General features: G+C 40.7%; 2 protein-coding genes across 2 annotated transcripts in view; one reads left to right on the top strand and one right to left on the bottom strand.

Moving 5' to 3' along the window:
* PITPNM1 (phosphatidylinositol transfer protein membrane associated 1) overlaps positions 1 to 1303 on the top strand; it is a 30643-nt gene extending 29340 nt beyond the window's left edge. The window contains exon 23 of the mRNA XM_063289140.1: positions 125 to 1303. Within this exon, the coding sequence (XP_063145210.1) occupies positions 125 to 379 (255 nt within the window). The 3' untranslated portion in view covers positions 380 to 1303. The remainder of the gene's footprint in view (positions 1 to 124) is intronic.
* The window catches only part of NDUFV1 (NADH:ubiquinone oxidoreductase core subunit V1), a 171451-nt gene that overhangs the window by 106698 nt on the left and 40848 nt on the right, over positions 1 to 23905 (bottom strand). The gene's annotated exons all lie outside the window — the stretch shown is intronic.

Below are 23905 nucleotides of genomic sequence, written 5' to 3'. Positions count from 1 at the left end.
CAGCTGAGGGACCAGGCTACAAGTGCCACGTCATGATAAGGCCCCTGCAAAGGCTGTGGCTCATTAAGAAGTGGGTGGGCTAGGAAAACGTAGGTGTTAGCTGCCTCAATCTTTCTCCTTGCAGTTCCTTTCAGACGGCTATGTTGCCCACCTGGCCCAGCTGGAAGCATCATCTCTTGCCCACTCGCCAAAGGGGACAACAAGGCCCACCTTGGGCAAAGGCAGTTATGGCTGCCCTGCTCCTGTTGACTTCCTACGCAAGCAGAGCCAGCTGTTGCGCTCCCGGGGACAGAGCCAGGTTGAACGAGAGGGAGCAGGAAGTGCCCAGCCCCGAGCCAAAATCCGCAGTGTCAGTTTGAAGCTGGAGAGTGAGGAGTAAACCCAAGAGGGAAAGTCTCTGCATTTTCTTTCTTGCAGCAGCTGATGCCTGGATTGGGCCTGTAGAGGCCATAGATGGGAGAGAACGAAGCTAAGAACACCATGCAGATAGGGAGAGAGAGGGCTCTGCCTTGCAGAGGCCAGAAGCTGGCAGACAGTGCCACTAGGACAAGGAGGAGAGAACTTCTGTACAATCCCAGAGAGTGTTCCATTTCCATTGGTCCTGGTTCTTGGCTTCTATTGGTGGTCTTCGTTGACCTACAGTGCAGCCAATGTTCCTGAACTCATACCTCCTAGGGATGGGTGGAGGGGGAGGGCACAATGGGAATCCATTCATACTCTCCCCTTATTTAAACTGTGCTATGTGGTTTGTGAATTCCGTTTTTCAGAATGTGAGGCCTTCTATGACTGGGTTATATCCATTCTCCCAGTCTCTTCATAGCTGAGGCAGGGGCCCCAAAGATTTCCCAAGTCTTCCCACAATCCTCTACAGTTTAAGGTAGGGTGGATGGTTCAGAAAAAAAACACATCTATCTATATATCTGTATATCTCCATATAAATATATATGGATTCCAGCATGGCCATTTGACTACCAAGGCTGAGCGCCTTGCTCCAGCCTCTACTTCAGTTCTCAGCCCTAATCCTGCCTATGCCTTGTTGGTTTTTGGATATCTGCATGATACTGCCTTTCTGTGCATGTATTGTGTCCGGAATGAGAGCACAGGAGAGTCAGGTTTAAGGATGAATCTGTACTTCCTTTCTGGACATTTGGGGGTGGGGGGGGGATTTACTTAATTGTGTCCAAACTGCTGGGAAGTAGAGAGGCAGAAAGAAGAACCCTGCTTCAGATGTTTTATGGGAATTTTGCAATTCTTTCGATGTGTTAACAAAACTGAATAAAATTTAAGTATTAAACATTGTAAATGTCTTGAAGAAGCAGTTTGGATTTCTAGTTCAGCATTCTTTTGGTTTCAAAAGGTATGGACACTCTTAAATAGGAAACTAAATTCTACCTGACAGATGTAAATGTGTTTGTGTGTACTCTGTGTGTGTGTATATATACTCTACCATCTATCTCTATCTATCGATCTATCTTATCTTTTAATCTGTTCAGTCATGGCTGATTCTCGGATACTGCCTGGACAAGTCCCTGCAGTTTTCTTAGCAAGATTTTCGAAGTGGTTTGCTATTACCTGCTTCCCAGGGCTGAGAGAAAGCAACTGGCCCAAGGCCATCCAGCTGGCTCCATTCCTAAGGCGGGACTAGAACTCACAGGCTCCCAGTTTCTATCCTGGCACCTTAACCGCTACACCAAATTGCCTCTCACACACAGTATATATAAAACACTAAAAACAATAGCAGAAGGTTGGAGCATTAAGGAAGAGCTCACTTTCACTTCTCTTTCTCCACTGAGATAGGAAAGGCAACAATCATTCACCGCCACCTCCTGCATACAGAGAAAAGGATGGATTTTTCTCTATCAAAGCACTTCTAAACTTCTCCCAACCCCCTAGCTGCTGAACTGGGTAGGGTAGGAAAGTGCTTGTCTATAATCTGTTTATCCAATTTGCAGTTCCCTAACTGAAATGTGGAAAAAAGATAGGTTTAAGTACAGAAATCTACCTTTGTCCCAATTTTCCAATGAATATACAAACGTATTGTGAATGTATTGTGAGTCCCTCTGGCGGGAGGAGATGGGGGGTGACAAATTTGATTGATTGATTGATAAATAAACTTTAAAAATCTATGATTGTTGCGGGACTGCAAAAGGCATATTAGGGAAAATTGTTAGTGAAATATAACATCTTTTTTTTATTATTGTAAGCTGAGATATAAGTTTGTGGAAACTAAATGAGAAACTAAGCAAATCTCAACTGATGAGTTTACTTAACTGCTAAGATGAGATGGATGCTAATTGAAGTAGACGCAGCTACCAATAGTTAGCCACACACATTTTCATGCACACAAAATACTGCTTCATGATGCATATAATAAAATCTGTGTATAAAATATGCATGGATCAATCACACAACATTGTCAACACATATAACAATAAAAATAACATTTCTTGGCAGAGTATGTTCGACAACATATGGCCTTTGTTTTTAAGTGTGTGGGTTGCCTTCTCATGTTCTAACTTTTGCGTGACGGGGTGAGCTCCCGCTGCTAGTCCCAGCTCCTGCCAACCTAGCAGTTCGAAAACATGCCAATGTGAGTAGATTAATAGGTACCGCTTTGGCGGGCAGGTAACGGCGTTCCGTGTAGTCATGCCGGCCACATGACCACGGAAGTGTCTTTGGACAAACGCCGGCTCTTCGGCTTTGAAACGGAGATGGGCACCGCCCCCTAGAGTCGGACACGACTGGACTTAATGTCAAGGGAAACCTTTACCTTTACCTTTAGGGAAGCATGCCATGAGGATTCATAAAAAGAATTCCCAGTTTTAGTACAACTTGAAATAATTTCTGTATTCATTAATGTGAGATTCAGTGTATTCATTTAAATACTTCAATTTGAAGGAAGGTTCATCATTCCCCCCTTTGAAATAGTCAATATTAGCCTCTGGTTTTTTTGCTTTTTGACCTGCTACTTGGAGACACTATACCTGTACGTGGAATACCTTTCCCTGGCATTCTGCACCAGCTGTCCGGAGAAACCTATTGTATAAGTTACGGGAGGAAGATGTGTAACCGGCCTCTGTGATAGAAAACGTAAAATGTTTTGTGGGGGAAAGGAGGAATATGGCAGGATAGTAGACTGTGACTCACCTGTTCTACCTCACTGCCTGTCTGCCAGTTCTCCATTGTGGTCCCTGAGATTCAGCCATTTGGGCTCCGAGCCTCTGTGGCAACACATGATGTGTCCTTCCAGAGCTCAAGATAGCTTTGCTAGCACAGCTGTCAGCAAATTGAAAAAATGACAGAAAAACTCCTCAGCAACTGAAGCCCAGAAGCCTAAGGAAAGAGGGGAGGTGAAAGTTCTTCTAGGGCCAGCCAAACCTGTACCAGCCACACAATTGATGCTTCAAGCAAGAGGTGGTCATGCTCTGATTCCTTGCTAGTTGAACCTCATGTTGGAGGGTGAGATTAGGGGTAAGCTCTCATCACATTTACCATGCTACGAATCTATTTCTAGATCTTGAACAGGCAAAGGCAGATACTCAATGGCCTTCGTTCATTCCATCCTGTCCTTTTTGGAGGCTATGCAGCCATCTTATTTCCCTCACAGTAACTGCCTGTGTCTCCAAAATCAATCCTGTGTTCACTCTGTGGGAAAGAACGGCAGGTTCATCCTTAGGGGTATCAGAAGAGCTGTTTCCAATTTTTCCCAAGTGAGCTAGGTTAGCTCAGGTGGTTACAGGAAATTCCTGGAAGCTCTTATTTCTGCCAAAGAAGGTATTACAAAGGGCTGATGGAAAGGGTGTCCATCTTTTGCACCTGCCATATTCACTATCTTATTTTAAATCTTTAAACTGCTGCATGTTAAAAGTTAAGTATGCATTACATTTGGCATAAAGATGACATGCTTAACTGTACTATTGTAGAGGTTATGTGAGTTTTTGTTCATTTAAGGATTCACTGAAATGTACAGTTTGATCAAGGATGCCTAAACCTTGGCATACAGTGGTGGATAAAAGGCAGCCAGGAAGACTTTGGATTCCAGCCTTAAGTTTACATACATCCCATATATGAATTTTGTTGACATGGAAAGAAAAAAACATACTACTGTGTCCTAACAGATCACTTGCAGAGAACAAGCAGGTGCATGGAAGGAAATAACATCTAATTTATTCTGCAAACTATTCTTTCCCACAACCAACAGCTCAGGTGTGGGGTTATCAGCTCAAGGCAGGTGTCAGCATAAAACAGTACAGAAGACATGTCTTAATGGTTTCAGTGACAGGCTATAGAAGCATCTGGTCTGAATTTCTCTAGATTTAGAAACTACAAGCAACACTCAGCTGTTTGCAAATATATAACTACTAATTTTAATATTCAATTTAATTACTAAACTAACCTTTTGTGATATGTATTAAAATTGCTAGCTGTCTTGAGTAGAAAGTCGGATAGAAATCAAATATTGAGTTTGACCAACTAGCTTCTGCGTTCATACGGCTGGTCAGTATGAATTCCAGGTTTTGTGTGTTCTCAGTGCCTTTCTCCTTGTCTCTGTCATCTATTCTATTTCTTTGCCAACTTTGTTCAGAATGCAGCTTCTCCTCCTGATTATCTTTGCTTATTTACGCAAGGGAGAAGTGAAATAGCAATGACAGTAAGAAGTAACAGCAAGGTCAGACCACTAAGGGCTGTCTGATATTACGTTTCTATTGCACATGGGGCCTAGCATATGGCAGTCACCAATCTTCAGAGGTAGTCCTCTGCCTCTCCTTTTTATTTTTAAGGAAGAAGTGGACTTCATTAGTTGAGCCAACTGAACTGTGCTAGAGGGAAGAACACATTTATGTGGGCCCTTTCAGGGTTTCACAGATCACCCAGGGCTTCAAACAACAATGACAAATGAGGTAAGATTCTCCAAGTGCCTTCAGGAAACCATCCAGTTGTATCAGGTGCCTGGATTGGATCATTTTAACCTGTCCCCCCTCCTACCAGAGGTTTATAGCAGCTATTAGTCTAAAACTAAGAATGGTTGGTGGTGTGAAGATGCTCTTTCAGCCTTTTAGTTTTCCTCTCTTCTTTTATCTTTGGTATTTTTTGTATGTTTATAATGGTTTTTATGACTTTTTTATTTGTAAGCTGACCAGAGTCACTGTTATATTGAGATGGGCAGTGTATAAATTTAATAATTAAAAAAAAAACTGACCAAAGAGTGTTCTGTCTCTGGTAAGAGTGAGAGAGCCTCTTCCCTGTTTGCTGGCTTTGACTGAACAGAGTATCATATTCAGCGTGTACCCTGTTGCCAGATACAAACAGGACAGGCCTGTGACCAACATGACAGATGGGAGGTCCTGAGACACTCAGATTAAGTACAACCTCCCTCTAGTCATTGAGGTGCTTCAAGACAAGAAGCGCAGGGTCATTCATTGCCCCCATAGCGGTTACCCCAGTTAGCTCAGGAAGAGAGACTGTTGCACAGCCAGCAAACACTGAAAATTGCAGACTGTTGAAAGAAGCTTCACTGGTGGAATTCCTACTGAGTGCAACCACCCCACATCCTGACCTCCTGCCCTAGCCTGCTGCATCTCAGAGTAATCCAGCTAGCAGAGCTGAGAGAGCTTAACTCCCCACTTTTCTCTCAATTAAATCTCTGTAATGCATCCAGCTCAGTGCTTTCATCCAAGATTAAATTCTGGATAATAGATGTTTTGCCAATAACTGACGTGACAGTAAAAAATGGGAGCTTTATGTTAGAGTCAAACACTTTTGTGGTTCAAATAGCGCAAAAGGCTCTTTGCTGGATAATTTGAAGGATGTTACGCTGTTTTTTCTGCATCCCGGCTACCTCTGAACCTTCTTGCAGTAAAATAGTTGGAGGTATCCTTGGTAGAGATAATGTGCTCTGAAGAGCCTATTCACCCCTATTATTTCTATCCCATGCTATCAGAAAATGAAACAAGCACTTGATGTTTCTTCATTAGAGCTTATGGATTGCATCTTGGTGGCTTGAATGGTTAGGTTTTCTTTTGAATCTCAAAGCACAAACCTGAGTCAAATCAGGGCAGCTGAGTCATTTAGGCCCGGTGTTTTCCAGCAGTTTGAACATTTTAACAAGCAATTTTTCAAAAGTACCAAATCATATCAACCTAGTGGAAAAATCCAAAAATACAAAGCAAGGTTGGTTGCAAAAGGGTTTTCTCAAAGGAAAGATTTAGACTTTGACAAGACTTTTGCACCAGTTACAAAGGATGAATCAGTTAGATTGCTGTTGAAAATTGCTGCACTCAAAGGGATGTCAGTTTATCATTATGACATTCAAACGGCATTTCTCTATGGTGAGTTAGACCACAAATTATACATTCAGCAACCCCCAGGTTATGAAAAAGGTAAAAATCTGGTCTGTGAACTGCAAAAGTCAGTCTATGGGTTTAAACAGGCTGCTAGATCCTGAAAAAGATGAAAACCTGCAGAGTTTTGGTTTTGAAAAAGGAAGAACAGATCCATGTGTCTATGTTAAGAAAGACAAACAAGGATTTATGTATCTGTGCATTTATGTTGATGATCTGTTGCTGTTCACATCAACAGATAAACAGAGGCTTGCTTTTGAAACTTTCATGAAAAGCCATTTCATGTTAAAAAGCCTTGGAACAGTAACAAATTACCTAGGCTTGGAAATACACAGAGAGAAAGATGGCAGCTTTCTGTTAAGCCAATGCAGTAAAATTCAGAAACTCCTAGAGGAGTTTAACATGCAAGACTGTAAGCCAGTTACCACTCCTATGCTCCCTGAATTTCAGAAGGAGATAGGAAGAACTGAACTAACTGAGGCAGATAGATTTAGATCTGCAGTTGGAAGTTTGTTGTACATTGCAAATCATTCTTGCCCAGATATCTCAAATTCTGTGTCCATCTTAAGTAGACAGTTAGAAAAGCCTACATCTACTGGAAAGGCAGCATTGAAAAGATTGTTTAGGTATTTGCAAGCAACAAAGAATTATTGCCTGAAGCTAACAGCTTCTGGAAAAGAGGAATTGCAGGCACATGCGGATTCTGACTGGGGAGCAGACCTCACTGACAGGAAATCAACTTCTGGGATTTTAATTCAATTTGCTGGGTCAAGCTTAGGCTGGCACTCTAAAAAACAAACACTTGTTGCTCTTTCCACAGCAGAAGCAGAGTTTTATTCCCTGGCACAAACCTATAAAGAGGTTCTGTGGTTTAAACAACTGTTAAAAGATACAGGCATGAAAGTGCACCAGCCTGTAACTGTTTATGAGGATAATCAAGCATGTATTGCTATGGCAAAATCTGAAGGATACAAGAATAGAACAAAGCATATCAATATCAGATATCATCATATTAAAGATCTGATAACCAAAGGTTAAATCATGTTAAAATATTGTGAATCAAAAGACATGATTGCTGATATATTAACCAAGCCTCTTGCTGCACCAAGACACAGAGAATTAACAGAGAAAGTTGGTCTGTGTCTTACTCCCTAGCATAACAAAGGGGAGTGTTGGTATTTGTTTGTTCTGCTTGGGAGCAAGTCACGGAAATCCAGGTACCCATGGTAACAAATCATTTTCTTAAGTGTTTGGCAGAGTCAAAAGGTCAGGCCTCATTTGGTTAACAAGGTTTAAATGTCCAAATGACCTTATATGGGAAACTGAAACCATCCTCCACGTCCTTGCTTAATTTACATTTAAATAAGACAGCTCTGCCAGAGCCAGCCCCTTACTTCTCCTGTTTGCAGCTTCTCTTCAACCTGTCTGCTCAGCACACTTGGGGGTGTGTGTGTACTTGTAAATACACTTTTTGTATTTAAGGACTTTTGCCCATCCAGGCTCTGGATGAGGAAACTGTTTATGTTCTATGCTTTGTTTAAATACAGTTATTTTTGTTGAAATGTCTGGTGTCTTCTTTCTGATCTCTCAGGCCAAATGCTTTCCAGCACTCTGCACAAACTCCAACAGAACATTCCCCCCCCCCAAAAAAAATCTGGAGGCACGAGATTGAACAGCTTCAAGCGTTTGGCAGTTCAGTGGGTGAGCCTGTAAAAACAGACAGCTGCTCTTCATTCCTATACAGCTTGTCATTGCCCTGTTATGAATGGTGACTGATTTTATTTATAATGCATTTATTTGTACACGACTCCATGCTTCTTGAGGAGGAAGAGTACTAGATAACTAACATTATTACCCTAAGTATAATAAATGAAAATAATCAAAAGCCCCTGGGCTCTAGGCCTTTTTCTGAGTATGTAGCATCCTGTGCCAGGCCTTCAAGCTGGAGTGGGGGTGGGGTGTTTCACATTTAAAAATTTTATTGGTAAAGTATAACAGCTAGAAGATATGATGAAGTACACCCAAAAATACAACATTTCTAATATAATCAACAAAGAATATACAAAACAGTAATTAAATGAGTGACATTTGAAGAAAAATGCACCCATAAAGTATTAATACAGAACTAGCTAAATTTATTTTATTTTACTTATTTATTTATCTAATTTATCCCCGCCCATCTCCTCCCGTCGGGGGACTCTGGGCGGTTCACAACAATCAGTTAAAAACCATAACCATAAATACACAGAATAAAATACAGTCATAAATAATATAAATAGAGGTAAAAATAAAGAATTGAAATGGTGATGGTAATCCTTTAATGTATTATTAAATCTAGTCATATAGACCATCTATTGCTCCATCTTCTCAGTTTTAATACAGCCTATTGTTTTAGTACAATATTTGCATCATTTATTTATTTATTTTTATCCATTCAATCATGTCTGGTTCTCAGAGACTGCCTGGACAAGTCCCTGCAGTTTTCTTGGCAAGGTTTTTCAGAAGTGGTTTGCCATTGTCTGAGAGAAAGTGATTGGCCCAGCTGTCCTTGTGCCCAAGGCAGGACTCATGGTCTCCCGGTTTCTAGCCCTGTGTTTTAACCACAACACCAAATTGGCTTTCTTGCCAGCTATCTGGGGGTTGAAAGACAAAGCTTTTAAAGGGGAAATGGGAAATGCTAATTTGGAGGCTATAAGGAGCAGGAGAAGGAAATGCTGTTGACTCACCACTGCAGCTGAATTGAAATGAGTGCTCAGCTCATCCGTATAAGCACAATGGGACAGAATGAGATGACTCCAAAAGCTGATTGGAGAAGCCAACCATCAACAGAAGTGCCTGCACAACAGAAGATAAGCATCCCTTAATTCTCAGAGTAGCTGTATAGAGAAAACATGGAGAAGGATGACAATTTATACTGTATTGGTAGATGGATGGGGAATGGGATGAGGTGGGCTGTAGCTCACTGAAAGTTAAAAGAAATAAAGGAGTAAGTCCAGTAAGGCCATTCACCAAGTCCCCTGCTTTGCATGAGCTGCACCCAGGAAACTCGGACAATGACATACAGTACTGATAAGTTGTGTGAGGAAGAGCTTCGTGTGTCCTTGAATCCCTAAACCTCCCATGCCCAATGCTTACCCGCAAAACTCTGGGATGTCCCTGGAGGAATATCTGCAGAAGGAATCCAGCTTCTGGTATGGCAGCTTCACAGCTTCTTGATAAAGCCCAAAGTTCTTTCAGGTTCCTAAACACCGCTGATGGTCTGAATAGAAAAAAATATCAAATAGATCACAGATAGAACAATGAAGAACAATGCTTCTTCCTGAAAGTTAGAATGAACCATCCTGACTGAAGACTTCTTATTTCCAAATCAGGACGATTCACATATCTTCTTTTGCTCTCTCCTGTGCCAGCTTCCTATCTCCTTCAACACTCTTCCTAATATATATTCATAAATTCCCATCCAGTTCTACTAGCATACATCTTTGCTGGATGCAGCAGTGGCGGTGGAGTCTTACGGTATGGAGGTCTCTTTCCAGATTACTCCGTTTCTCTTCTCACCAGGAAATTTACAGAACTGATCTGATTGCTTTGTAACAGTATCAGGAAATGTCTCCATCTCCCCCACCCACCCACCAAGGGGCTGTTGAAGAAACTTTCAACACCAGCATTGGCCCACTTGAAGCCTTCCTTACTCCACAAGGTGGTTAGCATAGGCATAGTAACATATGTTGTAATGGCAGCCTGAAAAGTTCCCAACACTCTAATCACAATTACCTAAACAATTTGGGAGAGTGGGAAGGAACAAATTAATCCCTTTCTCTGGCCCATCATATTGTGGAAAGAACTTCATGGAAACAGCTGCCCGCATGCGAAGTTTAGCACTGGGTGTTTCAAGGAAGAGTTTACCAAAATATATCCCAAACCAGCTGAAGTTGAAATGGCAGGTTCATCGTGTTTGCTTGCTTAGATCCTGCGTACTTAGCTCTGCAATGTTTTCCTGACATTTAAATTACTCATAGTCATGGATGATCTTTTTGCTGAAGGTTATCACCAAAAAAGGAAGCTTCAGCTTCCCTAGAACTTTGGAAGGATATAGAAAGAGGTGGCTTTCATATTTTTATATAGAACTGACACAAGATGGAGGCACGAATATTTGCACTGGTTTTACGGTGCCAAAACTGAGCACAAAGCACAAAATGTTTAAGCTCAGGGGAATACAAAGAACCACTCTCCTCAAGCAGTTTTCAAGCCATCTTAAGTAACGTCCCTGTGTTTAGCAGGCAATGATGCAGTTCAGTAAGGAGCCCACTCTGCCTCCTGAAGGAAACCAAAGAGGAAGTAGTTTGAAACCATTAAATCCTTTCCTTTTTTACATGAGCTGGAATTTCCACCAGTATCTTGATTATTTTCCTTCCATTTTTATTTTAAAGTTTATCTATTTATCTTAAACGTTTTATAGAAAGAAATCCAAAAAATATAAAGGGAAATATAAAAAAAACAACAAAAACAAAACCAACCACCAGTTTAACAAAAAACAAAATAAAAAAGCAAGAAGGGTTTATTTTCTTTACTGTTGATTTAGAAACTTGTTTTAGGTGGGATAAATATGTGAAATAGTTTTCTCCAAGCAGTATCTTAATTTGCAAGCTGCTGCTAAGAGGGAACTATCAAAAAACAAAATTAAGAGCAAACATTCCTTTGCAATTATAGCTGTATCTATAAATCAACGCATGAGGCTACTTCCTGAAATAAAACTCTTTAAACCAGTGATTTACCGCACCACTGGAATGGCCTGGTGACCCCATTTTTATCCCTATACCTATGATGCTGAGTGTCATGTTCACTGTTTCAATGTGCACTGTACATCGTAACGTTTCACATGCCATGGTGCTGATGCGCGTTTCTGTTGGGAGGGAGCTGCTAGGAAACCTTGTGCCAAGCTCTGTATCTGTGTTCATTTCAATGGAATGTGTTTGGGTTATGTGCTCTGCTCAAGGCCTTTTCTCGTGGACCAGCAGAAGCCGTTAGGAGCACCTGGGATTGTGAGCCTGGGAAGATCCTACGGGGGGAGGGATCTCATTTGCACGGAGGGTTTTTTAGTTTGCATTTGGCGCGCTTTTTCCATTCTCAGCTTTCTTTGTGACCCTGCATACTGTTCTTCAATAAATCAGATATCTTTATGAACTTGTTCATGAGTCTGATGGTGTTTTAGGATAGGCAATCATTACACTGAGCTTATTCCTGGCCACAATTTACAATCTTACCCTGATGTTTTCTGTTGTCCAAAACACAGAGGGCAGTAAAAAACGTTGGCAGCTCACCGTTATGCCAGCAGCCCCACCAAAAATGGGCCAAGACAGGAGGCACTGGATTCAATTACGAAAATGTGTGCTCTTAGATCAGCACAATCCTTGCTTCAGATCATCACTGGACATCCCAATCACAATGTCTTGGAGCTTGGAGAGGTCATAGGAACAGAGGTCGAATCTTTATTTTAGTGTTCTCTCCAAAATGCTGTCTTATTGTCCTAATCCTAACCACTTTCTGAGCTAGCTGAACTAGCCAAGCAACTGGTTTATGTGATGGAAAAGCATCAGAGTTATCCTTGCCCTATAACTCCTAATAATTAGCTCCTTTCACATTCAGGAAGTGGATCATCCTTTGTAAACATCTGTTCCCTTTGCAGAAAGAAACCTCATCCTATCTGTCTGAAGATTAGTGTGGGTTTTCTTATAAAAGGGCTATTATTGCTGCTTATTTCAGTATATTAAAAGGATTTTAAAGAGAAAGTCTGAAAACAGAATACCACTTTCTAAAAAATATACCATGCTTTATTATGTCATATAAGTCTAGCTTACTTGAAAAAAATGCATCCCTTTCTGCTGAAAAACAAAATTACAACCATTTGTGTTTTGCTCATTCTAATTTATAGAAAAATGGAACTCTGTTTTTCAAATCTTCCTCTGGATCTGGGTATTAAATCAGATCAAGAAGCTCTGGTGCAGTAAAAGGCAAAGGAATTATACGATTTGAAGAGAAACCAGAGTGAAGCAGTGAAATTTAAATTTGAAATGAAACCACAACTTTTAAAATTAGGAATAATCTCAGAAAAAATCAACAAGAAACATCATAATTTAATGAGATACATGCTTACAGCTGTGAGAATAGATTTTGTTCAACATTGGAAGAAAGATATAATTCTGACCATACCTGATTGGGAACTCAAACCTGGAGAATATGCAGCAATGGTAAAACTAACAGTATATATACACAACAGAAGTTTTTAAATTTAAATTATTAAATTTAAGCAAGAAGGGTTCCCACACATACAGTACATCATGCAGCACAGCAAATATAATCATCTACAGATTGGTTTTTAAGGGGATTTAAACATTTATAAATATTTCAAATTAGCAGATGTATAAAAGGGGGGAAGTCAGAAACTCACCAGCTTCTTGGGGTTTTTTTCTGTTTTTTGCTCCTTTTTTAATTTTATTTTTTAGTATTGTAAAATTGCTAAATCTGTTTTGCTCACTTATTTTTCTTTTATTAACAGGTATAAAATATATATAAATCCATATTCTTATACACACACACACACATGCACCATGTAACATGATGGAGATTGTAATAACAAGTAATTTATCTTAAGACTGAAACTATTACTGTAAAACAAATTCTTTGATATATGCTCCTCTTCCATTTTTTTTCATTTTATTACATATTCATATTTAATTTTGAAGAAAAGTCAAAATATTATCAAAATATTATATTAAATAATATCAAATAATTATGCTTGTAACATTAACATCTGAAATTGTAATTAATATTTATAGAATATCCATCTTTTTCTTTTTACTCATTTACATTTAATACCCATATAATAGAATATTAAGAAACTAAGTACATTATATAAATATCATTGTATCAAAATACATATTGCACTAAAATTGAGAAGATGGAGCAATAGGTGGTCCACATGGCTAGATTTAATAATATGTTAAAGGATTGAACTAGTTTCATATTAACAATTTAATACATAATATGGATATACTTTTAGTTTCTACAAATTTTACTCAATTTATTTTACTCTGTGGTTTATATAAGCCTGTCAGCAGTGGCAATCCCAAACTGTATCCTTGACAAAGAAGCAACTGCAAATTTCTGCATCATTCCCAGTTTAAGAACCTCTGCCCTAGATCTAGATCAGCTGCCTGAGGGCAAGTTCTGGCTTTGAGCGTTCCTCTTAAAGAAGGAATGGACAGAAAGTAATTTCTATTTATTTAAAAATATATACTACTTATTTTGTAGCTCTAGGTGGCTTCATCTAGATTTCAATTTAAAGTTAAATATAACAATTAAAACATTTTTTTTTAAAACTGAAGTGTCTGGGTAAGAAGCTATGTTTTAACCTCACCCCCCCACCCCCAAACTGCAACACACACAAAAATAAAAAATTCCAATGGCAAGTTATTTCACTGTACGAATCCTGCCACAGAAGAAGCAGAGCTAGGTGGTAACATGAAATGCATACATGATGGGACCACAAAAGGCACTCTGTTGAAGGTTTAAAAGATTCAGATGTAGACAGCTCTCTCTATAATCCTGGCCTAAGCCATTTAGTGAGCATTTTGAATTGGGCATAGAAGGCAACAGGAAGCTCTCTAGTCAACCTTCATGGAACTTACCCCGTGCTCTGGCTATCTAATGATCTGCAGGAGTAATGATGCCCTAATTTTGTTGTGGCCCTAGATGTTTTTCAGCTGACCAAATCGGTTGACTGGGTTTATATTATGAGGGTGCTGATTGGCTGATGAATAGCCAATGGCATATATTTTCCACCATCCTTCCTAAGACAGAGACACCTCCATTGTATTAATATCACCTAAGCAAGAAAATGCACCAATGAAACTCAAGGCTGGCCAGAACAAATTTCTTCAAAAAAGAAGAAAAGCAGTGTTGCAGTGGGACCCTGGGGCTTTAAGGAGGAAGAATCAGTTGTTGTGATGTATGTTAAACAGTTAAATAGGACTGCTTAGGTAACGACCTAGAGACAAAACAATATCCACATTGTGGAGCTAGAGCAAAATTGAGGTTGCTAGGCCATTCAGGTGACCCTGCGAATCCCTCATGAGCATAAAACTACATTTCTGTTATCACGTACTGTCTGTGTGTGCTTTCAAGTCAGTTTTTGACTCCTGGCAACTCCCTGGACAAGTCCCTGCAGTTTACTTGGCAAGATTTTCAAAAGTGGTTTACCATTGCCTGCTTCCTAGGGCTGAGGGGGAGTGATTGGCCCAAGGTCACCCAGCTGGCTTTGTGCCTTAAGGCAGGACTAGAACTTATAGTCTTCTGGTTTCTAGCCTGGTGCCTTAACCACACCACCAAACTGGCTCTACTATCACATACTAAGGAACAGAAACAACAGGGCACTACTGCAATCATGGCCTTCCTGCCTACGGACTTCCCACTTACATCCTCTTGGCTGCAGTGGAAATATCTTTTCCCAAATACTTACAGACCAGGGCTAGGAAATGTGTAGATCTCACAGGGGTTTTTTGTGTATTCTTAATGTTTTTAAGTTTCATTGTAAAATATTAGCAGCTCTTTACTCAGCCACAAGATGTCAGTATGCCAACACAAAGCATAGACAAGTTGGGACTTCTCCCATTTTCCCAGAAAGGCATAATTACAGTCAGCTGGATCCTTCCAGACTGAGCTTTTATTGATCCATCTTAATTCACAAATTTTTACAAGCAGAGTAAAAAGGCTGCTGTACCAGTAAAGGAAAATATTCCTGAGAAAGCAGGCAGGTAGACCTATTGTAGCCGTTTAACTCGATCTATTCCTCAGTTATAGACATTTATGAGATGTCAAGAACTAATTTTATTTAATTTTTTAAAGAGCAGCTCCTCTCTTTTTCTCTTCTCTTCTTTTTATCAGCAAAAAGCTGATAAAACAATGGTTAGGCTGATGTCTATGAAGCCAGCTGCAAATGCCAGTCCACGCAGTCCAGTGCAATAGAACTAGAGCAGAAGCCAGCAAAGGAAAGTTTAAGAGACAGCCTTTGGGTTCAAATCCACGGATATTCTATTCAATTAAAGGAAAAGAATCAAGAATCCTTAGGGACCAGTACATGTAGTATAGTAATAGGTTAAAGTTCAGAACCTCAGATTAGTTAAATTCTTTGAAAGATCGGTCTTTGGTTAATACATTCAGAGGATATGTCTTTTTGATTCTTCTCCCCTTTCTGGGTGTGGATGACGGAACAGCCTGAAAGCACATGGTGTTGCCACCTTGCAGATGGTAAGAAAGTTTCTGGGATCATTTACTCTGCCTGCTGCCTCTACATCCCTCCTATGACATGGTGATGGAGAAGGAGAATTTAAATAATTTCAATCTCATAATGTCAATACAACTCTTTCCACAATTGTATCTTGGCCTTGCAGCCAAATGCCCCCAAAATTACTGTGTAGATCGGGGAGTAGGTAACATTGTCATGGCTGGGAGCCTGGAGGCTGCCAAAAAGAAGTTTGGGGGTGCAAAAGGATGCTGGCTGGGGAATCCTGGGAGTTGAAGTCCATATATCTTAAAATTGGCAATTTTGAGAAACACTGGTCTAGATAATTGTACAGAGACCCAGTCTGAATATCTGGGCTGATTCAGACAACAGGCAGCCCATCCCAACATATCTTGCTGAGGATTGTTTTTCTACTTCAAAACATTTATAGCAAGACAGCAGCTGGCTAGGTAAATATAGGCATTCATTTATTATTTTTAGTATAATCTTTTTTAAGAAAAACTTAAAATGATGCTTATTCCCAATTCAGATGTCTGGCGATGTAAACAGCTCCCCACCTTCTGCTACTGGGATATGACAGTCTACGGTTAATGATCTGTACCACTGCCAGAATAGAACATCTGCACAAGAAAGAAGAATAGATCGATAAATGTATAAACTCTGGAAAGATCCCTCACAACATCTGGAAGAGCTGCACTGAGGCTACTTCCACATCACCATCACTTCCAAATCCTTCAAAAGCAATTTGAAGATTAATTGTGATTGTCTTCAGATCTTCCATACCTGAAACAAATTCAGAACAAGGAACAATAATCACTGCTCCTCCTCTGCTGTCATAGGAACAACATAAATTGGTCTCCCTTCTTTCCGCCATCTGTATTTTGTGATGTGTGCATATATCTGTTCCATGCAAAACGAACAAACCTCTTAGGAAGGGATACAAGCCACCTTTGAGAGCCCCAAATTCCGGCAGCAGGACAAAGCAAGAGTTCCTACAAATGAGGAAACAGACCATCCATAATCTCCACGGAGCTACAGCAGTGCAACAACCCTAGTTTGCTGCATTTCAAATACACTGCAGCTGAGCCACAAATAATTGGCCTCAGCTTTCAAAAAGAAGCAAGTTCATGTAATTAGATTTGGAGTGGCTTTCAAATTGCCAGAGTCCTTGTGTAGAGACAACCCTGAGAGTTCACTTTCAAGTAGTCTAGGAATGAACTGAGAGCTTCCCATGGAAATCAAGTGAGAAATCAAAAACTTGAATGTAGTTGTGTCCAGGGCATAACTATACTCACAATGGAGAGCTCTCTTTCAAAGTAGGCCAATGACAATAGTGCAAAATCAGTGAAATACTGACTCTAGTAGAGGAGATTGATTGCTGAGTTTGCTGCTGGGTATACAAAACACGGCTTTTTTTTCCTGGAAGCTCTGTAAGTGTGCAGAACTTCAAAATGGCCCATTCCCCCGCTGGTGGAATTTGGCTCCACCTGCCTCCTGGTTCCTCTCTCTCACCACAGCAATGTTCTCCACATTTCGAGGTGGAGAGAGAATGAAAGAGATTGCAGGTCAGCTTCCCAATGTTTTTAAGGGAGTGGAAAATGATGGAGGCACTGTGGTGTGAAAGTAACCTCAGCTGGTCAGCTCAGAGTGACCTAAGACTATACAGAGGGTATGACCCGGAAGAACAAGAGGGACTGATCAGTTGAGAGCGAGCTGAATTCACAAATGACCCACCACAAACCATGCACTCACTCCACAACCATGTTGGATCCTGTCAGTAAAGGTACAGAAGGTAGGAAAATATTAAAGTGTATCTCTCACATAGAGAAAGTTGATTACAGCTGCAGTGGTAGCTGATATAATGTAGATGATCAAACAGAATTTTATCCAAGAGAGAGGGGGGGGAATAATCATTCTGTTTAGAGAATCCCTAGCTAAATTATGCTTATAAATAAATGAGAAATTCAAAAAGAGGAGAGAGAAAGGCAGGACTCACCAAATCAATAGAGGGGACTTGATCAGCTATATGGAAATAACCCCAGCCAGGAACAACTACCAAAAGGAAAGAGAAGGAACAGAATAAAGGATACTAATTTAGAGTTTTCATGATTTTAATTGGGGGACTATTGTTATATATTTGTAAACCACCCAAAGTTTTGGGGAGTGGGCAGCAGATACATTTGTTAAATAAATAAACACTGTAAGTAAATGAAAATATGTAGAAGCAAGAAACAGCCTAATAAAAACTAAGTGCAGAGGAAATGTTACTGTTCTTGGAACTGGGTGTGGAATTTCACAACTTTGAGGCCACAACATTAGGTTCAGTTCCAACTTCTATCAACCCTGCCTAGCATGGCTAATGGTGCATGATAGGAGTTGCAGTCCAACAAAATCCTGACAAAGGAAGGGGTCTTATATAATTCATGCCAATACAAAAATACTCAAAAATAATCCCACTAAAAGTAATGGGGTTTACTCCTAAATAAGTGGATACAACATTGAAGCCTTACTTATTTGTCAGTTCAAATCTATGTTAGATTTATTTAAAACTTCACTAAATAGTTCATCCCATGAAGACGAAGCATTTAGCAGACACCATGAAAATGGAACCCTTCAGGCAGTAAGATAAAGAAGAGGATGAGACTGGAGTAGCTTTAATTAAAGAGAGCAAAGCAGAACTTCAGCAGCGATAGCCTGTCATTTCTCCTGCTGACTTTCTGCTTTGTCCAGTTTTATAAAAGATGCAGGATCAATGCTTTCTCCCGTACCTGGCTCTTCTGTTTCAGAATTCTCAGCATGTCCGAATTAATTCACTTACCAGGGAACCTGAGAAGAAGTGAATGTCAAAGTTATCCGTATAAGAACAGTGGACAGTTAGAAAGAGGACTCTAAAAGCTGCCTGAAGCAGGCCAAGGATCACCAGCACAGCCTGAAAAAGAGACTCCACAGAGCTAAATGCAAGGTATTCTGTAATGCCACAGTAGAAATCATGCTCCAGGTCAGTGTTTCTCAACCTTGGCCACTTTATGTGGACTTCAACTCCCAGAATTCCCCAACCAGTGTCAGCGGGAAAAACCTCCCAGAAGAATTCCAATTCACAAGGTTCGATGATACAGGGAAAAGAGTTTATTTGTAACGCGTTTGCAAAGGCGGGTCCCTCCGTGCAAGAAGGAACCCTGAATAGAGTTAACACAAAACTTTTATACCCTATCTGTCCTCCCCCTCTCCGAGGGCTCAGCTCACAATCTTCCTGTTTTTCCCCAAACATTTTGTGACCTAATTGTCATATTCATATGTTAGCAGGATGTTTCTTATCACCTACTTGTTTCAGGGTCTCATTCTAATGCAAACATATCTCTGCCGGCGCCAGCCAGCAGCTTATACACCACTGACTACAAATTCTTGTCCTAATGACTGTCTTTGACATCCATATACTCATATCTTTCATCCCCCCTCCCTTCAGCTCAGGGTCCGGAGGCATACTTCCCCTTTGTTTTAGGCACATTACCTTGCCCCATCACCAATTTTACAATAGATAAGCTGTCACTTCCCTGTTCCTTTGATGCATATGCAAAATGTTTTTAAAGATCAAATTTTTCATCCTTGTTCCTCATGAAATCGAGACACTTTTTATTTTATTTTTAACCCCCAGCTCACACCAGCATGGCTGGCTAGAGAATTCTGGGAGTTGAAGTCCACATATCTTAAAGTAGCCAAGGTTGAGAAACACTGCTCTAGGTAATTATTGTTAAGGATATATATGGGCAGAATCACATACAACACATGGAACTTAGTATGAGCTTAACTAGAAGCTCATATTCATTTTCTTTAAAAGAAGTACCTAGTCCTTATGGATTTAGAATTGGGGGGGGAGGGGAGACCCAAAGGATGTAATAGACTTATATTGGCCCCGAAACAGACATTTTCTAACTCTGCATATTTTATAGTTGGGAAAAGCAGGGAATTCTGGAAGCTCATTTTATAGAAGTGATAAGAATACTGCTTAATTTCACCTCTGTTCTTTTTAGTTTCCACTTTCAAAAATATTAACGGCAAGGTGGAAGCAGCAGACTGTAACATTTTCTTTGTCAGGGGCAATAGAGGGGAAAGCGCTAAGTAACACACCTGAGACAAAGAACAGGGGCCGCATCTGCGCACAGGCAACTGCTAAGGTTTTGGTTGCTCAGCGTTGGACAGAGAGAGTGGCCTTATGTAGCAGCCATTCCTACAAGAGACCCTTAAAACTCTGTTCTTAATATGAGACAAGGATCAGGACCAACGTCTCGTCTTAAAGCCATGGCTCAAGACTAATGCTAGAAAACGGTAGAGAAATTCGGAGTACGTAGCCTGTTTTCCAGCCTTAGCTAGGTCCAAACTAGAATGTTGTTGTGCAACCATCTTGCCTCATCCGTGGACTGTCACAGGCCATCTGCACACACCATCTTCCATTGAGAGCCCACCCACAATTTCCCACCACCCACTTTCTATCTTTCTTCTGGCTGCAGAAAATCCATGAAGGAGGGACAGAAGGAAACATGGAGCAACCTCTTTTGAACAGTAGTGCTGGTTTTTCTGTGCCTGAAAACACTCCAAGGTAGCATCTGTGTGGCTTCCAAATTTAGTTGACCCCACAATCCTTTCTAATCTCTTCCTAAAAGAGATCTACAGAAGATATTTGTTGTCACTCACCCCAAACGCTCTTGGCTGAACCCCAAGAAATGTCTGCAACAAGGGTGCTGTCTGTCTCCAACATGTTTTCCACTAGTGGCTACGGCTTCTGTGGGGTAACACCTATGAGTATTACAGGGTAAGCAGGAGCTAGGAAAACAAAGGTTAACTGTAGTCATGTCACAACTTTTTAAAGTTCATTTTTAAGCTTGCGGCTCGTCACTTTAGCTGGAATTCCAACCTTATCTTCATTCCTAAGGATAGAAAAAGTAAGTTGCAAGAAATGTATTTGTAGTTTCCACCCTTCCGTTAAAACCCATTATGTCAATTTCAGAAAAAAGGTTCGATCAATGCACGTCAGACTGCAGTCTTATGCCAGAGAGAATGTTCTCCATAAGCATATACATAAACTGTTAGTCTTGAATTAAGCATCCTCAAAGATTAATATCAGCCCTTTGAGGTAGGCCCCGTCAAGACACAGACACCACCAGGTCTACAAGACTGTTGTAGGATATATTAACAAAATCTTGAAAGGCTGCCAGCAGCCTTTCCTTCTGCTTCCTCTTATACCAAACAGAATCAAAGTGGGGTTATTTTGAGTGTGTTTCTCATGCTCTCCCCCCTCCTAGACTGAGCGGTCATTTACTTTCTTTCCACCACTCTCCCAGTGGCTCCTGCATACCTTTATCAAGGCTAACTCTGCACTCCTATCCGGTTAATAGTAGCTCTGCTCTCTGGATTCTGTGCGGCATCTTCTGCCTGAACTGAAGAACTTCTTTCATATTTTTACTGGGATGGAACTGACCTAAAATACTGAATAGTTGGTGCTTCAAACTAAACAAAAAAGCAGGCGGACTCTCCCAAATTAAGGGGGATTGCTCCAGTTGAGCTGGGTATCTTTGGACCTCCAGTCTCTGCCTAGTTAGCCCAGCGCTCACCTATGTCATTGCCTGCTGCATGGAACTTAATTCTTTTTGCCCAGAGTTTCTTGCCAACTATTCTCTCCCCACTGAAGGTAGTCAGATGTTTCTGATAGGTTTGGACGAGAGCGCTGTTGTAGAGAAGGAAGTGTCCCAATCTCTCCCACGGCAGACCATTCTTTCTGTCGTGTGCAGCTTTCAACGAAGTCCTTTTCGGGCAATGTGTGACACCAAACATCAAATGTTGGCTTTCTTATGTTAGAAAAGCACAGTAAGTCGAAATGGGTTCACTTGCAACAATCTGGCCAATGGCTCCCAAGCCTTGAGTCACTTTCTTATATTTACATGTGTGTCAAAGAAGCAGCAACAGGGACTGAATCCAAGAGCAAAATTGAACTCAATTAAACTGAAGAGTGGCTGCAGAAGCAAATGGTATCGAGTACATTAGAAGAGAGTGGATTTCCAAAGGAAAAGCAAAGCTCTCTTCTGCAAGATCAGGCTGAAAGAAAAAGCAAGATGGAGCAACACAAACCAGATGCCTGCATTGGCTAAGACAGGAAGAGTGAAAGGTGTGGTGGTGATTCAGCTCTCTATATTTTTAAGCAATTTCCCCTCCATGCCTTTTTAAGTTACATTACAATATTACATTTGTAGCAGTTGTCCTGCTTTTTTAAGTTGTAATTTTGTACTAAGATGGCTTAAAGAAAAAAAAATAGCCTTCTCAAAGTTTTCATAGCTGTCCTTTAAAGGGACATTAAAAGGAATGTCTGCTGCACTTGTTCTGCATGTACATTTAGAGTTCATTTACACTTTTAACAGGATAAATGTATTTTGTCATATCATATATTCTTTCCAAGTTATTTCTAAGGTGCTGAAGATATCTGTTCTTAACATCTGGCAGATGATTGATGATAGCCTGACTGAATAAGAAACATGATGAGGCATAGGGCCCTTCTTCACAAGTGAGTTAGGATTATCCATCCATCCTTGAGCTGGCAGATATGTATGCCAACCTAAAATTTTCTGCCATTGGTGGTACCTACATGTATACAGGAATGGCAAATAGTGCTTTCCTTATTTACAGTGTATAGGGCATGTTAAGACAAGGATTGCAGGATTGTTGAATTACCCTAGCTTTGTTTTCCTACCCACCTCCAGCAAAAGTCATCAGCCAGTGGGGAAACAGGGGTTTAATTATCTGTTAAAACTCACCGTGGTTTTGTGCAAAGGTTTCACACAGATGAATTCAAAGGAAACCTGACAATCAACTATAGTTGGATTCCTTTTGGACACACAGTTGTGCTATTCTAGAATAGCATAAATCAGTGTTCAAAAGCAGTCAGAACAGCAGTTGGCAGGTGCAGGGAGGCATCAGAAACAAAGCTGGCTCACTCCTGAGATACCATGAAGCTTCCACTTCCTGGCCACCTCCCATGATTAGACACTGCTCAAGCTGATTGAGTTCCTCTGAGTTGGGGATTGGCTCAGAGACTTGGCCCATACAGGGGAAGAGCTTGGTTTGAAAGAAATGGGACTCTCCTGCTGCCCAAGGAGCCCTGGAAGACACTGATCTGAGAGGAGGCAGCCTGCCATCCCCAGCCTAAAGTGGCCAACTGGTGGTTGGCTGATTCCAGACACAGGGCAAAGGGTCACTTGACTGTGTCACCAGCAGAGTAGTCAATGAAGCTCATCATATTGTAACCATGGCAAAATCTGGGTCTGGATAAGAGAGAAAACACAATTTTAACACTGCTACAACTAAGAACAATTTAAGACTGCCTCAGGGATGAGCTGGGGATCAAATGAAGGCAGCTGAGGTTGTGGGAGCATGACTGTGCTGCAGTTAGGTGCAAAGGAAGAAAGACTTACCCTTCTTTTCTTCTCCCACCACACAGCCTCCAGAGAAAGGAAAGAGGTAAGCCTGGTTTGGGGTAAACACACAAGCCTGTCATTTTGGGGATGAGACTGAAAGATAAATAGGTAGCTGAGCTGTACACCAATAGAAATCCTATGCTACTGTTCCCCCACTCCCATCCCAAATCTGAATCAAAGGACAAAATAATTTGTTGAAGTATTATTTATGTTTATCCTGCCTTTATTATTTTTATAAATAACTCAAGGAGAACATACCTAATGCTCCTTCCTCCTCCTCTTTTCCCAACAACAGCCCTGTGAGTTGGGCTGAGAGGGAGAGACTGGCCCAAGGTCACCCAGCCAGCTTTCATCCCTACGGCAGGACTAGAACTCAGTCTCTCCTGGTTTCTAGCCCAGAACCTTAACCACTAGACCAAACTGGCTCTGTGGATGTTCATTATGCCCAGTCTATGTATGTAAGCTGTATCAGGAACATCTTGAGCAACGTGGTTCCACACTAGTGTCCCACCCACTTGAAGATTAGGTGTGTGAGATGGATTATAATGAGGTTTGGAGGAAGGGTCCACATGAACTGAGGACATTTAATACTGGGCTGTGTAATTCTTGAGCATTAAAGACTTCTGAATATAGCTCTCCATGTGGACGGCTGAAGGTAAGCTTCTTAAAATGTGACAAGGGGTCAGATGATATCTGCAGTTGTGTTTCAGCTGATCTACAAAGCAATTAATAGCCAGTGATGTTTGTGATAAAAAATGTGTGTCCAATGATAGCAGATAAGATATATTTGCAGAGTGAAAAGA

Source organism: Candoia aspera, chromosome 1 (genome assembly GCF_035149785.1).
Source record: "Candoia aspera isolate rCanAsp1 chromosome 1, rCanAsp1.hap2, whole genome shotgun sequence".
Taxonomy (NCBI): domain Eukaryota; kingdom Metazoa; phylum Chordata; class Lepidosauria; order Squamata; family Boidae; genus Candoia; species Candoia aspera.
The sequence above is the reverse complement of the archived record's forward strand: the minus strand, read 5'-3'. Positions and strand labels throughout refer to the sequence as shown.